At 33.6% G+C, this 18,802-nt stretch overlaps 1 protein-coding gene across 5 annotated transcripts in view; it reads right to left on the bottom strand.

The window, feature by feature from the left end:
• LOC138335020 (protein neuralized-like) overlaps positions 1–18,802 on the bottom strand; it is a 60,086-nt gene that overhangs the window by 10,065 nt on the left and 31,219 nt on the right. For all 5 annotated transcript variants that reach the window (XM_069283916.1, XM_069283917.1, XM_069283918.1 and 2 more), the window contains 2 exons: positions 5,142–5,651; positions 2,174–2,692 (listed from right to left, as the gene is read on the bottom strand). In XM_069283916.1, the coding sequence (XP_069140017.1) occupies positions 2,174–2,692; positions 5,142–5,651 (1,029 nt within the window). The remainder of the gene's footprint in view (positions 1–2,173; positions 2,693–5,141; positions 5,652–18,802) is intronic.

The raw sequence follows: 18,802 nt of genomic DNA, 5'->3' as shown, positions 1-18,802 counted from the left end.
GTCCCAAAATGCAACATGCATAACTAGGGCCCTAAGGAAACATACATGTAAAATTTGGGAGAGATCCCTTCAGTCCTTTCAGAGAAATAGCGGTAACAAACTTTTACTATCAAAAACCAAGATGGCTGCCTTGTGGCCATCTTGTTGACCGATCGGTCCCAAAATGCAATATGCACAACTAGGACCGTAGGGGAACCTACATATGAAATTTGAGAAAGATCCCTTCAGTCCTTTCTGAGAAATAGCGGTAACAAGAAATCTTAATGGACGGAAGGACGGACGGACGGACGACGGACCATGGACGAAAAGCGATTTGAATAGCCTACTATCTGATGATGGTGGGCTAAAAATGAAAATAGTAACAAAGAGAGCATTTAGGGGGGTTAATTACAGCGAATACGGTAAGTGATCATAACCCAAGTGGAGATGATGGATGTTTGAATCAGAATCAGTATTATTTTCATTGCTTAACAGAGATCCCAGAGGGATCTTGGCGCCCACCAAAGAATGATCTATGTCTGACAATGGAAAGATGGATCTTTTCTCTACCTTTTAAACTTTTTCAAACATATACTACACATAAAATTTGAGACAGATCGCTTCAGTACTTTCTGAGAAATAGCAGTAACAAACTTCAACTATCAAAATCCAAGATGGTTCCTTGGCGGTCATCTTGTTGATGATCGGTCCTTAATCGCAATATGCATATCTAGGGCCCTAGGGGAACCTACATGTGAAATTTGAGAATGATCCACTCAATACTTTCTGAGAAATAGCTATAACAAACTTTAAATACCAAAATCCAAGATGGCTGCCTGGCGGCCTCCTTGTTGAATGGTCGGTCCCAAAACGCAATAAGCACAACTAGGTCCGTAGGGGAACCTACATATGAAATTTGAGACAGATACCTTCAGTATTTTTCTGAGAAATAGCGATAACAAACTTTAATTATCAAAATCCAAGATGGCTGCCTGCTGTTTCACCAATCGGTCCCAAAACGCAATAAGCACAACTAGGTCCGTAGGGGAACCTACATATGAAATTTGAGACAGATCCCTTCAGTACTTTCTGAGAAATAGCGATAACAAACTTTAATTATCAAAATCCAAGACGGCTGCCTGGCGGCCGTCGGCGGCCTCCTTGTTGAATGGTCGGTCCCAAAACGCAATATGCACAACTAGGTCCCTAGGGGAACCTACATATGAAATTTGAGACAGATCCCTTCAGTACTTTCTGAGAAATAGCGATAACAAACTGTAACTATCAAAATCCAAGATGGCTGCCTGGCGCCATCTTGTTGACTGATCCGTCCCAAAATGCAATATGCACAACTAGGGCCCTAGGGGAACCTTCATATGAATTTTGAGACAGATCCCTTCGGTACTTTCTGAGAAATAGCAATAACAAGAATTGTTAACGGACGGACGGACGGAAAAACGGACGACGGACACAAAGCGATTTGAATATCATCTGATGATGGTGGGCTAAAAAGCATTTTTTGTTTGCAGTAATGATATAGGTTTATCCATCTTATTCAAACATTCACACTTTATTTCACTTAGATTTCATAAAGTGCGGTCTGGAAAGGTTATACAGTCATAGTACTTCTTTGCTTTGAGACTGTCTTGTTATGCTGAACATTGCAGGATACACTTGTAATAATGGGACTAATGGGACTAATTCATGTACCTGCAGTTAACATGTGATACCCCATAAGGTATGTGTGCTTCTTATATCTCCATTGGTGATGGAATGTAACTCTTTGTAATATTTCCCCTGAAAGCGCGAAACAAAACATATCATCTTTTAGCATCATTCCATCACCAAACGATACAATTAAGTCATACATACCTTAGATATCACATTGTACATGAATTAATCCTATTAGTGTCATATTCAGAGGATTTTTGGGGTTATCAGCCAATCAATAATTAGGGAAGGAATTTTTTGTTTTTAACTTATCTCATGGAACTTCATGTTTGTTTATGTTTTAAGGCCTATATTAACAGCCAGTGTCATTTTAGGAATGCCAGGTTTAGGAGGTGGAGACAAAAACCGACCAACTGTAGGAGTAACTGAAATCTATAGCTTTGACAAGTTTTACTATATGTAGGGCTTCTACACAGTAGTTTGGAGAAATGAAAATAACCCAAAACATTACGTTCATACAAACCTTCATTTGATAAGTGAAAACACAGTTCATCTCCAACGTCTGGACTCCTGCAAACATCTTTATTAACTACCCAGTACTCTGGTCGGTCCAGTAACAGATCCGAATCGTCCGGGAGGTCGTCTAATTGTACTCTCGATGGATTACATGCCGTCAGACCGACACCGAGCCCACCAACATACGACCGGTCGACGCCCAGTACCTGTATCACCACCTTCTCTCCGCACTTCAGCGGTCTCGATGAGAAAACATAACCATTACAGTATTCGTCCTGAGAGCGTGTGGCTACTACACGATCAGCCGATAATTGGACATTTTTACCAGTGAGCATGTGCCACTTCAGCGGCGTGAAATTCAAATTTGCATAGTAACGTACTGCTGGAAATCCACCAGGTGTCTCTGTATTCGGAGCACTATTTATTGATAATGATGATAACGATGATGCTAGGTCTCTGTTCGCACTGACAGAAGAACTTGACGAACTTGTAGGTGACATCACCATGTTGTTTAGACGTATTGGCTCTACAAAATAAACAAGATCAGGGTATACCATTTGTATATTGCATAGCTTAGAAATATTTTATAATACAAATATTTAGTAATTGAATAAATGACTATCAAGACACATGGCACAAATCATTGAAATCTTTACGATAATGTGGATTATTTGAGGGCATATGCCAGCTTTTCATGGTGTCATCAAAGCCAGGAAAGACAGAATTTCAGGGGCTAAACCACCAACGTATAGTCAGGTTACAGACAATACCTAAATTGTTGGGTTTGGACTCTGCCTCCATGACCCAGAGCATGAAAATTAAATATTTTATGGAAATGATATACTATATTTTGTAATTTGCAGGGATATACACTTTGTAGACCAGGGTAGAAGCAAAACCACAACTGATAAAGTTGACCAATACATGTATAATGGATAATGCAAAATTTTAAAGATTTTCAGGTCAGAATTTAAGTAAAATTAAAATTTGCAAAGGAAAAATTTGGAACTTTAAGGTAAATAAGTGATAAGTGAACAATGGCAAGTTTTTTCCTTGTTTGTTTTTTGTCTTTCTTTTTTGTTGTGAAAAGATTTTACATTTATATTACATATATGTATACATATGTGTATACTATTTATATATAAACATTAATTCAGATTCATAGTTGAAATCTCTTTGGCAAAAGTCAAGTCAAAAGATGAAATTTTTGACAAATGTCCAACCATTAATAAAGTTTGAACTTTAATTCCCCAGAAGTCCGCTGTATGTCAGTAGTGGTGCCAGGCGTGTACTACAGCTATCTGTTTCTGATCACCAGTTAGTAGTGATGAAGTATTAGGCTATGTGATGTCTGCCAAACTCTATGGCTGCTACTCCTACACAACCCACCGGCAGACCTAGATCCCTTGGGATCAGAAACGGCTACAGACATGTCCAAAGTTTCTATTGTTTTGTCTCAAAATAAACTTCAGTACCAGTTCTCCAGCATTACATGGACGAGAGCCAATTCTCATCAGGGTCAGAGTACAATGAGAATAACATATATACTACGTGACCCAACCCTGTTCTCCTGGTTCAAAATTCACCAGAAAAATTCCTAGAATTCTGCAAAAACAGCAAGAACAACATAGTTTTTGAGGTTATTCTGGAACAGTTACAATAAGGTAATGAGAGGAATCAGGTCAGAGCTACCATTGTTCTGGTTCTGCTAATGTTTCCAATAACATCCCGTGTGCTCTGTGAAAGTCTGCAGCTGTAGCCAATTCTAGCACAGGTAGTGGAGAGATACAACAAAGCCTCGATTGTACAAGTTTTAATCTCAACAAACGGCTTATGTTCCAAATGAAAAGAAGTCCTCTGAAGATAATTTTTAAGTGTATGACTACAAGTAATGATAATGGTTTTGACATAAAGTTTACTAGAAATATAAGATGTATCTCAAACAAAAACACTTCTTTCTGTGAACCATAAGTTTATCACATGACAACAATTGGAAGATATATCGGTTAGGAGGGCGAATTAATACATTGGCTGATTGTTTTATAACGTAGGGAAGTGTATTAGGCTAACACAGGAAAACATTTTTCGCTCTCCTGAAAAATATTTTTCTATGTGAGGCTGAGCCATATAATTATAATTGGCGTCCACCAAATTAAAACATTTTTATTCTGCTGAAAAATATTATAATATTATATAAGCCTAAGCTAACACGCTTCCGTAATAAAGAGCTATATATTCTAGTTCTATTACAATGAGTATTTTAGGCAAAAGTTTCATGATATCCATGTGAGACAATTAGTAACATGTACATTACGAAATATTTTTTTATATGTCAAAACTTTCATAGGTAATCTAATTTTCAATGCAATTGACGTGGACATTGGATGTAAATATGTTCACTACAGCATCGGAAAAGAACACTTTTCATTCAGCAATGTTTTTAAGTTTTGCTCAAGCAGGTTATTGTTTTTCATAATATATTACGCTAATACCAAGATAAGAGTTAACGTTGTTTGCTGCCTTTAATATGGACATATGTGCTATATTTAACACTCATTTTATTCTGACAGAAAATCACTTCACATCCACTTTTGAACTATTTGGAATTTAGAGTTCTTTCTAGATCTGTATTGCAATGCTTATGAACCGAAGCTAACAAAAATGTCTGGTTTTATTACGAGAATGTTTTTTTTTTATTCTTTTTTTTTGAGAAGTAACATTTTTTAGTGGTTTTCATGTCAGGCCATTTACACTAGGGGTAATCATATTTTTTGTATGGCATCAGGATAGCAATGATTACAAATGCGCAAATTCATCACTATGCTACAATCTCCCTGTTCAAAATTATTTTTACATTAAACTTTGATTGTGCCAAACAAAATAGCTTTACAATAATCAAGAAATCTAAATTGTTAATTCCTTGTGATAGATCTAGATCAACTTCATCAACCATGTTAGAGTTTGGTGATAACTACCTGGATTGGCAAATTCCACGGCCAGCGTATTGCCATATATATCAAACAGGGCCCAGAGAGGAAGTTGTGTATTGACTCCTGTGAAGAACAACCCAACATCTTCTCCGTTCACACCATAAAACACATCACCATTACGAGTCACATAGAAGTGTAAAGTATTATTAGGTGTAGCGTATCGTTCTGCCAATGCCTTCGCCCAGTTTCCCTGTTTATTTGTCATGTCTGGACAGGCATATCGCGGAAGGTCTGACCCTCGCAAACTTCCGGGGTCAATGTTCGTAAATCCAAATCGAAGTACTCCACTCCAACTGCTTGATGTCTCCGCAAATTTGATGTACACTTTTTCGTTGATGGCGATTGGTCGATTACTGAAGCATATAGCTTTACAAAAGCTGTCACCTCTTTTGGCGATACTGGCGTCGGAGTTGAGTTCCACATTGTCGCCACAGATCTGATGGAACTTGAGGGGTGAGGCTGGCTGGTACAGGCCTGCTAACTCCCCTATCAGCCCTGAAAATACACAACAATGCCAAATACTTTATAGGACATCAACTATGACAGGAAATAACTGCAAATGTTTGCATAAGATCATGAACAACAGTACAGATCAATTGTAAGGCAAACCAGGTCAAGGTTAATACTGCATAATCTACAAAGGTTAAACCAGGTCAAGGTTTAAACAAGACCAAGGTCATGATTGTAGGTCTACAAAGGTCATACAAGGTCAAGGTTGGAACTGCAGACCTGCAATGGTCATTTAAGGTCAAGATCAAAAGTGCAGATCTACAAAGATCATATATAATCAAAGTCATATTGCAGAACTACTAATGTCATACAATAACAAAATTGCAAATCATTAATTGTCATATCAGCTAGGCTGAGGTAAAAAATACAGAACAGACCTATAAAGACTAGATATTGTAAATATTGCCAATATCAACACTGAAGATATCATCATCTATAAGTTGACATACAAATGGAAGAGGTATACATACAGGTACACAGTTTACATGTAAAATTAACATATTACCATTCTGATATCAATAATCAAAAGAATGGCTCCTATGCTCTCAATGGAGCCTATTGGAATCATTTGTAAAGTATGATTGCTACTGTTAAATGAATTAAAGTGAATTTTGTTATCATCAAAGTTGGTGAAATTTCAACTCGCCAAATCAGGAACTTGCTTGCCACTTTAAAAGTAACATTAATTGATTAATTCATTCACAAATTCATAAATATCTGTTTTATTTCAATTGTGTGTAACAATAAATAATGTTATCTCACTGTAGTAAGTGCAGCAACCTTTTACTTAGTTTTTTTTTTTTATTACATATGATTGAAGTGTCACTTGCTTTTGTCTAAACTCACAAAATGGACACAGTACTATTTGTAGGGCTGTATCTAACATACTTTTTGGAAAATAACATTCTTTATTATGGTCAATTGAAATTTATGTAATGACCTTAGTACACCAAGATCAACATGACATCTTCATCAGTATGAAATAAGATATATGTGTATGTGTGGATATACATGATGTGTGATATATATGTTTTGTGTACACATATACAGTGTGGATGTGATATATATGTGTGTGTGTTATCTCGGTTAACTTGAGGCTTCCATGCTCCACAGACATGGCTCCCCTATCTCTGTAAGAGATAAAGATGTTGATAGGCTTCTTCCCAACACCTGGTCTACCACTATACAGGATACACAGTCTCAACATCTCTTAAATCTCCTAAAAGTGACCTCACTTTGACTTCAAAACCCCTTTAAAAGGCCTCTCTGTGACTTCAAAATTCATTCAAATAGCCCCTCTCTAGACTTCAAAACCCCTTCAAATGGCCTCTCTTCGACTTTAAAACCCCTTCAAATGGCCCCTCTCTGACTTAAAAACCCTGTCAAATGGCCCCTTTGTCACTTCAAAACCCCTTCAAAAGACTCATCTGTAACTTCAAAAACCCTTCAAATGGCCTCTCACTTTATAACTGACCCTTCCTAAAGCCTTTCCTTAACATCATGATCACTTCATAACTTCAAAACTCCCTTCAGATAGTTTCTTTTATCTTCACTGTCCTTTATACAAGAGGTTCTGCCTCTATCATAAATTAATGAAGATAGATAATAGACCCTTCTTGCGCCCCTGTATAAACACATGATGTTCACCCCTGGAACCTCAGTATAGGACCTTATGTAATGGGTCACCTCCATACATCTCTATCTTAATGAGAGCTATCATCTGTAACTCTCACCTGTATAAGGCCACTTCACTTACACCAGAATCCCGCCACAACCCAAGTACACAAACAACAACCATCATTCCATCCCCATTGGAAACTTATTTCAAACATCACTGTGGCTCCTACAATCTGATTTCTTTACGCAGTTATCACCATTAACCTTTACCATCACAACCATCACCAATGTTAGCCTTGCCATTTCTCAACTAATCTCTAGTGTACCTAATTCATTATACCACAAACAACTAGCTCCCTCCAAATGTTTAGTTCTAACCCTACCTCTTTCTCCCTCCCCATCACCACCGACACAATCACTATACCCTTCTTATCATCCATTACAGAAGTTAGTCCATACTAATTTGTGAACCCCCAAAATCACCGACTTACCCAAACATAATCACCAACTTACCACACCACTAATTACCAACTTAACCCACCATTAATTACCAAATTACCCCACCACTATTTACCAACTTACCCAACCACTATTTACCAACTTACCCCACCACTATTTACCAACTTACCCCACCACTATTTACCAAATTACCCCACCACTATTTACCAACTTACCCAAACATAATCACCAAATTACCCCACCACTATTTACCAACTTACCCCACCACTATTTACCAAATTACCCCACCACTATATACCAACTTAACCCACCACTATTTACCAACTTACCCCACCACTATTTACCAACTTATATTACCCCACTACTATTTACTAACTTATATTACCCCACCACTATTTACCAATTTACCCAACCACTATTTACCAAATTACCCCACCACTATTTACCAACTTACCCACCATTATATACCAACTTAACCCACCACCATTTACCAACATACCCCACCACTATTTACCAACTTATATTACCCCACCACTATTTACCAACTTATATTACCCCACCACTATTTACCAACTTATATTACCCCACCACTATTTACCAACTTATATTACCCCACCACTATTAACCAACTTACATTACTCCACCACTATTTACCAATTTTCCCCACCACTATTTACCAATTTTCCCCACCACTATTTACCAATTCACTCCACCACTATTTACCGATTCACCCCACCACTATTTACAATACTACTATTAACCAATTCACCCCATGACTATTTACCATTCCTCCTTTAGTCACCCTATAGCTAGCACCAAAGTGTTCACCTTTGTTACCCTGGTAACCTTAGCCTAACCAATAGTAATAGTAATGTAGACGAGAGCTGACAGGTAATCAGGACCTAGGGTTCTGAGACACATGTCCTCCCCCCTAGCTCCACTCCTCTACACACCATAGATCCTAGTATTATGGTACCTTCCCTGTGGGAAGTGTGGTTAGGTATGATGTACCTACGATTCATCATGGTTAACTACAACCCACTAACTGACAGTACAATGGATCTGTATGAACACAATCACTACCAGACTTTTACCTGTTTGGGCTCCCATCCAAAATGGAAGCTCTGTTTTATTGAATTATAGTTCTAGTAACTAGTTAAATCCAGCAATAAGTATAACTGTTTTGAGTAATGCCTAGTGATAGATGCACATGATGCACTAAATAATAATGCAATTTGCTAAGTAATTGGTTAATGTTTACCGGTACCTAGGCCTGTAGCTATTATGGGAAGTGATTACCTATAGTTTTCTTATACTTGTACAAGGTATTAGTGTAGATTGTCTAACAACATTATATCACAATGTCGTTACCGAGACATTAAAAACATCGTCTGATGAAGATGAGGTAAACATAAAAACGTTAGCAATATAACAGTGACATTTTTTATATTGTAGATCTGGTTATGATTACCAGTTAGTATATATGTTGACATTCATGAACATGTATAAGGAATTTTCATTGAAATGATCGATGCATGTTGAAGGAGCTAGGGCGAAGAAACTATTGGTTTTAACAAATATGAAGTGAGCATCTTCTCCAGCAATGTTCATAACAATGCAATTTATTATCCAAAATATTGCACGAAAATTACAAAGATTGAGATTAACAAAATAAAGCCTTCGAGCCATGGTATAAAACATCTGGCAATGATTACAAACTAAATGATTTGGTATCGGTTTCACCAGTAGATAAACTATATAAAATACAAACTCTTCAGTAGTCTGTGGGTGCGATAACCTTTACACAAGAGATTACAAGCATCCAATATCATTTTTGTTTATCATCTGTTGACAGACTGATAATGTTGTAAACATCTAAAAACATAATAAGTATACATGTAATTGGTTCAACTCACCAAATACACACTGGGGTTTACTCGGCAGGGGCCATTTGGAAATTGTTAAGTACAGATAGGGCAGAACAACAACCCCTGGCTATCAGTAGTCTGTGTTGTTATTATCAAATTAACATAACGGACAGAGGTTGGGCTAGAACTACAAGAGACACTGCAACCTACAACCAGATGATCTTAAGTGCTCTTAAAGAACACTTAACTCAACACCAGTTTCTAGAATATCCCTTAATTTGGCTGGAAGACTTTTGTCTCTACAACATGTTGATCCCAAGTTTCAAAATATGGGGAGATTATCTGATAATATGATGTGTAGTTAATCCTAAGTTCCAAACAAAGGGAGATATTCTTTGTAATATAACATGTCAATCCTATAGAAATATAACATGTCAATCCTATAGTAATATAACATGTCAATCCTATAGTAATATAACATGTCAATCCTATAGTAATATAACATGTCAATCCTATAGTAATATAACATGTCAATCCTATAGTAATATAACATGTCAATCCTATAGTAATATAACATGTCAATCCTATAGTAATATAACATGTCAATCCTATAGAAATATAACATGTCAATCCTATAGTAATATAACATGTCAATCTCATAGTAATATAACATGACAATCCTATAGTAATATAACATGTCAATCCTATAGTAATATAACATGTCAATCCTATAGTAATATAACTTGTCAATCCTATAGTAATATAACATGTCAATCCTATAGAAATATAACATGTCAATCCTATAGTAATATAACATGTCAATCCTATAGTAATATAACATGTCAATCCTAAAGTAAAAATATAACATGTCAATCCTATAGAAATATAACATCCATGTCAATGTCTCTATAGTAATATAACATGTCAATCCTATAGTAATATAACATGTCAATCCTATAGTAATATAACATGTCAATCCTATAGTAATATAACATGTCAATCCTATAGTAATATAACATGTCAATCCTATAGTAATATAACATGTCAATCCTATAGTAATATAACATGTCAATCCTATAGAAAATATATACATGTCAATCCTATAGTAATATAACATGTCAATCCTATAGTCAATCTATGACATACATGTCAATCCTATAGAAATATATAACATGTCAATCCTATAGTAATATAACATGTCAATCCTATAGTAATATAACATGTCAATCCTATAGTAATATAACATGTCAATCCTATAGTAATATATAACATGTTCAATCCTATAGTAATATAACATGTCAATCCTAGTATATACAGTCAGTAATATAACATGTCAATCCTATAGTAATATAACATGTCAATCCTATAGTAATATAACATGTCAATCCTATAGTACTATAACATGTCAATCCTATAGAAATATAACATGTCAATCCTATAGTAATATAACATGTCAATCCTATAGTAATATAACATGTCAATCCTATAGTAATATAACATGTCAATCCTATAGTAAATATAACATGTCAATCCTATAGTAATATAACATGTCAATCCTATAGTAATATAACATGTCAATCCTATAGTAAATAAGTAACATGTCAATCCTATAGTAAATATAACATGTCAATCCTATAGTAATATAACATGTCAATCCTATAGTAATATAACATGTCAATCCTATAGTAATATAACATGTCAATCCTATAGTAATATAACATGTCAAACCTATAGTAATATATAACATGTCAATCCTATAGTAATATAACATGTCAATCCTATAGTAATATAACATGTCAATCCTATAGTAATATAACATGTCAATCCTATAGTAATATAACATGTCAATCCTATAGTAATATAACATGTCAATCCTATAGTAATATAACATGTCAATCCTATAGTAATATAACATGTCAATCCTATAGTAATATAACATGTCAATCCTATAGTAATATAACATGTCAATCCTATAGTAATATAACATGTCAATCCTATAGTAATATAACATGTCAATCCTATAGTAATATAACATGTCAATCCTATAGTAATATAACATGTCAATCCTATAGTAATATAACATGTCAATCCTATAGTAATATAACATGTCAATCCTATAGTAATATAACATGTCAATCTCTATAGTAATATAACATGTCAATCCTATAGTAATATAACATGTCAATCCTATAGTAATATAACATGTCAATCCTATAGTAATATAACATGTCAATCCTATAGTAATATAACATGTCAATCCTATAGTAATATAACATGTCAATCCTATAGTAATATAACATGTCAATCCTATAGTAATATAACATGTCAATCCTATAGTAATATAACATGTCAATCCTATAGTAATATAACATGTCAATCCTATAGTAATATAACATGTCAATCCTATAGTAATATAACATGTCAATCCTATAGTAATATAACATGTCAATCCTATAGTAATATAACATGTCAATCCTATAGTAATATAACATGTCAATCCTATAGTAATATAACATGTCAATCCTATAGTAATATAACATGTCAATCCTATAGTAATATAACATGTCAATCCTATAGTAATATAACATGTCAATCCTATAGTAATATAACATGTCAATCCTATAGTAATATAACATGTCAATCCTATAGTAATATAACATGTCAATCCTATAGTAATATAACATGTCAATCCTATAGTAATATAACATGTCAATCCTATAGTAATATAACATGTCAATCCTATAGTAATATAACATGTCAATCCTATAGTAAATATAACATGTCAATCCTATAGTAATATAACATGTCAATCCTATAGTAATATAACATGTCAATCCTATAGTAATATAACATGTCAATCCTATAGTAATATAACATGTCAATCCTATAGTAATATAACATGTCAATCCTATAGTAATATAACATGTCAATCCTATAGTAATATAACATGTCAATCCTATAGTAATATGACATGTCAATCCTATAGTAATATAACATGTCAATCCTATAGTAATATAACATGTCAATCCTATAGTAATATAACATGTCAATCCTATAGTAATATAACATGTCAATCCTATAGTAATATAACATGTCAATCCTATAGTAATATAACATGTCAATCCTATAGTAATATAACATGTCAATCCTATAGTAATATAACATGTCAATCCTATAGTAATAATATACATGTCAATCCTATAGTAATATAACATGTCAATCCTATAGTAATATAACATGTCAATCCTATAGTAATATAACATGTCAATTCTATAGTAATATAACATGTCAATCCTATAGTAATATAACATGTCAATCCTATAGTAAATATAACATGTCAATCCTATAGTAATATAACATGTCAATCCTATAGTAATATAACATGTCAATCCTATAGTAATATAACATGTCAATCCTATAGTAATATAACATGTCAATCCTATAGTAATATAACATGTCAATCCTATAGTAATATAACATGTCAATCCTATAGTAATATAACATGTCAATCCTATAGTAATATAACATGTCAATCCTATAGTAATATATAACATGTCAATCCTATAGTAATATAACATGTCAATCCTATAGTAATATAACATGTCAATCCTATAGTAATATAACATGTCAATCCTATAGTAATATAACATGTCAATCCTATAGTAATATAACATGTCAATCCTATAGTAATATAACATGTCAATCCTATAGTAATATAACATGTCAATCCATAGTAATATAACATGTCAATCCTATAGTAATATAACATGTCAATCCTATAGTAATATAACATGTCAATCCTATAGTAATATAACATGTCAATCCTATAGTAATATAACATGTCAATCCTAATATAACATGTCAATCCTATAGTCATGTCAATCCTATAGTAATATAACATGTCAATCCTATAGTAATATAACATGTCAATCCTATAGTAATATAACATGTCAATCCTATAGTAATATAACATGTCAATCCTATAGTAATATAACATGTCAATCCTATAGTAATATGACATGTCAATCCTATAGTAATATAACATGTCAATCCTATAGTAATATGACATGTCAATCCTATAGTAATATAACATGTCAATCCTATAGTAATATAACATGTCAATCCTATAGTAATATAACATGTCAATCCTATAGTAATATAACATGTCAATCCTATAGTAATATAACATGTCAATCCTATAGTAATATAACATGTCAATCCTATAGTAATATAACATGTCAATCCTATAGTAATATAACATGTCAATCCTATAGTAATATAACATGTCAATCCTATAGTAATATAACATGTCAATCCTATAGTAATATAACATGTCAATCCTATAGTAATATAACATGTCAATCCTATAGTAATATAACATGTCAATCCTATAGTAATATAACATGTCAATCCTATAGTAAATATAACATGTCAATCCTATAGTAATATAACATGTCAATCCTATAGTAATATATAACATGTCAATCCTATAGTAATATGACATGTCAATCCTATAGTAATATAACATGTCAATCCTATAGTAATATAACATGTCAATCCTATAGTAATATAACATGTCAATCCTATAGTAATATACATGTCAATCCTATAGTAATATATAACATGTCAATCCTATAGTAATATAACATGTCAATCCTATAGTAATATAACATGTCAATCCTATAGTAATATAACATGTCAATCCTATAGTAATATAACATGTCAATCCTTATAGTAATATAACTGTCAATCCTATAGTAATATAACATGTCAATCCTATAGTAATATAACATGTCAATCCTATAGTAATATAACATGTCAATCCTATAGTAACTAACTAACATGTCAATCCTATAGTAATATAACATGTCAATCCTATAGTAATATAACATGTCAATCCTATAGTAATATAACATGTCAAATCCTATAGTAATATAACATGTCAATCCATATAGTAATATAACATGTCAATCCTATAGTATATAACATGTCAATCCTATAGTAATATAACATGTCAATTCTATAGTAATATAACATGTCAACATGTCATGTCAATCCTATAGTAATAAAACATGTCAATCCTATAGTAATGTAAACATGTCAATCCCATATCCATAGTAATATAACATGTCAATCCTATAGTAATATAACATGTCAATCCTATAGTAATATAACTTGCAATCCAAAGTTTTATACAAAGGGGAGATAATTTTAGTCATATCTTTCAAAGAACAAAAATTAAAAATGCATTGGAAAACATCAGCTGTAGCAGCCATCTTGGATTCAGATCAACCCAAAAACTAACAATACTTGGACAGGACCATGTCAGGATCATTTCACATGGAATGGTATAATACGATGGTCAAAAGGAAAAAACCGACCTTCTTCTGGATGCAGTATATGTACAAATGTATATCAGAGAGGTGCATAATGACTTTCATTAAGTGTGTGCATTAGATAATTAACCTTGATCAATATAGTGATGTAGTGTATTAAAAAGTCTCTGGAAGGTTCCTCAAAATGGTGTAGTTGCATGCAGAGTTAAGAAGAACCTATCAATTTTAGTTAAAGCAACAATTAAGAAATTGAATTATTTAACATAACGGTTTATGTCAACTTATAAATTAATGTCTTATTAAATAAAGAGTTATGTCCTCTGCTTATTAAGTAGTTAACGAGCTGGAAAGCACCTCTTTTCCTTAGCAATTCCAAAAATGTCCAAACAAAGAAAGCTAAAATGTATACACTATATATCCAAACATCTTTGCAAATTATGAAATGTTCTCGCTGCCAGAAAATTGGCTGAGTACCAACACAACAGTGGAAGATTAAAAAGCATAGCAGACTGTTTTGTGCCAGAAACAACACTGACAACCAGCATTTATAAGTAAAAACATTCAGTGATTTAGGAAGCAGATTATCTCCCCTGGACTTCAGTATGTAGCAACACTTGTCTTTATGACAGTATAAAGATGCCATCACATAATTCCACAAACAGCCAATGGACATCTGTATTGGAAATGGTAGACAGTGTCTTATAACTGTGGAGCTCAGGCCTCGATCACCAATAAATATTTACAGCTCAAGTGAGGCTCATCTAGTACAATGTGACCCAGTTTCCATGGAAACTATAATATTTTCATATCTGAATGGGTAAATCAAAATAGCATGAACTAATAAGATTAAGGGATTCATTACAGACAATTAACATAAAAGCGGTTTAAACAAGGTATATGCCATAGAGGTCAAACATGTTTTTTAAGGTCAAACATGGAAGAATATTACACGAGGCAACAACATTTAGGTCAAACTATGTTTTATAAATAGAAAAACTCAGGAATAAATATTAAAGGTAAGTCAAACAAGGTTGAAAATAAAACCTATTGGTAGAATCAGTGCAGTAGATTAAGAAAGAATGGGGCTGCACAAATGTTTTCACATAGGATGGTAGTTTTCTCCATGTCATAATGCTTAATTTCTATCTGCAATTTCCATGATTGGTAAATTTTAGAAAATAGTTTCCTCTATCTCAAAAAGGCAATCACAGTAAACCTGCTTTAACATCCTCCTCTATATAAAGATCATCTACTTCACAAAAACAATTTCTTTTGGTCAAAAATAGCAATATAATTTCATAACCCGAGTACAAAAACCATCAGGATTTCTTTGACTCTGGTGTAGTCTTTATAGACATTTTGAATGCAAAACTGAATTTTTAAATATAAGTTGATTCATCGATATCAGTACCTCTATTGGTTTGTTAGTAAGATGATGCAAATATTATATAATACATTCCCTATTACTGTTGATTTTTTGTTGTCAATTTTGAAATTGAATTGAGCTACAAACAAGAACTTCCAATCTGATGATGAACCACCACCATCACCACAACCAGCTTATGAATTGTCCTAATAAGAGAAGCGCGGGGGAGATGTGCATGTGCAAGTGTTTTCATGCCAACATTATGAAGCACAAGCATTAAACAAGGTGCACAGGTATTAGAACATGGTCGCTACAAGGTGATGATCAAGTTGCTGTAATAAGCAATATGAAATTGTTCCAAAAATAGCAGTAGTTCCTGTACTGCAGGAGGCTGAGTGTTTTGACTTCTTCTACACACACAGTGTCTATAATGTTCAGTAGAAATATGAAGGTTTCCATTTGGTACATACTTTATGGCTACGTGTGTTTATATTGGGGCGGCTCTCAAAGATTTGAGGAGACAGGCTTTTCTCTAAAACACAGGCTTTTGTTTACTCAGGCACTGCCCTACACACTGGAACACATGGCGAGGGCACCAAGTTCTCTAGTGTATTTATAGTGAGCTTTCAAAGGGAGTTATAGAGGCAAACTTATTAAAGATGTTATAATATTTTATATGGACCAATAGATATACATAAATATCCACAAATTGACAAAAAAATATCTTGGTGTTTCGTTCCCAATAATCCAGGGTCATTCTTTTTTTTCTATTCAATTCAAGCTTTTGAAGCTCTCATGATCATGAGAGCATCATTTAAACTTTATGTTTCATTTCATAAAGAAGCAATCATGATCAAAACTTCATAGTTTTCAAAAAAATCTTTGTGTTTTTCTTGTAAAGAATCTGCGATGTGAACTGATGCCTTGTACAGGTACATGAAAACCTTGACTGTTTAAACTTTATGGAGATCAGCAAAGTTCTGATATCCATTAACATCAAGTAAAGGAAACCAGACTTGAAGTGTATATTGCGAGATCAGTTTTTGAAATCTCCCGTCAAAACATTCATCATTTCAGTCCTAAGAACCTTTTAAGCCTGAAGTAGAGTGTTCTGGTACAGGCAATACATTAGGTGACCTTCGAGTTTACTATCGACAAAATTGAAAATAAACATGCACTTATTTTCAAGGGTGCAAAGGAGTTTGTTTTAAGTTAAAAGTTTCAGAAAGATGTTTGGTCTGTATTAGAGTAGTTTCCTGTAGAAAGGACAAAGTAAACATTGAAAAGATATCAAGTTCCCTTCCAAAACCATTAGTTTGTCTTGACTGAGCCAAAATGAATTATCATTTTGTTACTTTTGAACCTAGAACATGTATCTCATCAAGTCTTTAAAATAACACCAACATATTTTAATTCCATAGAATTCTTATCGAGGTTTCTTTAACAGGTGATACAAGTACTTATTTTAAAATCGCTTTATTTTACCATCACCCACCTATCCAATTTAGATGGATTATATGAGCATGTGCAATATACTTTTGTTCATTTCATTGTCATACACTGTATATAGCAGGTTGGAGTTTATATGAACAGCCAGTATCATTTAGGAATTTAACAATTTTAATTCCAAAGTGTTATTTGTTGTGTAAAGGTTCCTGATGAGTTAAAAGTCTGCCTTACAATACTTTGAAGTTGATGTTCAGATATCATATGGTAACGATTAATAAATTAATTGAAATCTTAATTATTTGAAGCTTTTTGGTGTTTCTTTATTGCATTATCTTTTTAAAATCTTGTCAGTTTTGGTAAGTTGGTCTATTGAATTGACCTAATCATTATAATAATGTGAGTAATGATTATCTCCCCTCGAGCTCTCTTACAGCATTTGTTACCATGGTCGACTGAACACACGTCCAGCCCCTTTCATAGCCCCTGATGATTGGCTACAAAAGGAGGGATTCAGCATGTAATCCTGATTGGTCATGAAAGGGAGGATACATACAGCCCTTTTCATGGTCATATAATCCTGTTGGGTCATGAAGGGGGATTATGTGTGGACTCAACTCTAGCAACAAGAGATTTATTGGCCACACTTTCTTTATAAGAGGTTAGAAGTATTGCACATAAAAGGGTGTGTATTTTTCAATCAACCTGTCTTTTTATTCAAGGTTAAGAAGCATGCAGTAAGTCAGTTATTGCATGATTTCTCGTCACTCGGGACCTATTAACCCCTTGCTTCACTCAGGTGTATTCAATTTCTTATTACTCGAAAACCATGCAATAACCTTTGCTAGAAAAGCCCTAGTACCCAGAAATGTCTTTACAGTATACTTGACAACTGCTCCACTCGCACTTACAACCCAGAGCTGGAGGTTATAAGTGGGTGTCAGAACACCTTAACAGTTGTCAAAATTGAAACCGACATATGACTCTGGTATTATAAGTACTGTGAAGGTTGACTGTAGAACATATCACAACTAGTTCCATCAA

The sequence above is a fragment of the Argopecten irradians genome, chromosome 11 (genome assembly GCF_041381155.1).
Source record: "Argopecten irradians isolate NY chromosome 11, Ai_NY, whole genome shotgun sequence".
Taxonomy (NCBI): domain Eukaryota; kingdom Metazoa; phylum Mollusca; class Bivalvia; order Pectinida; family Pectinidae; genus Argopecten; species Argopecten irradians.
Note: the sequence above shows the minus strand (reverse complement) of the source record. Positions and strands in the feature narration are given on the sequence as shown.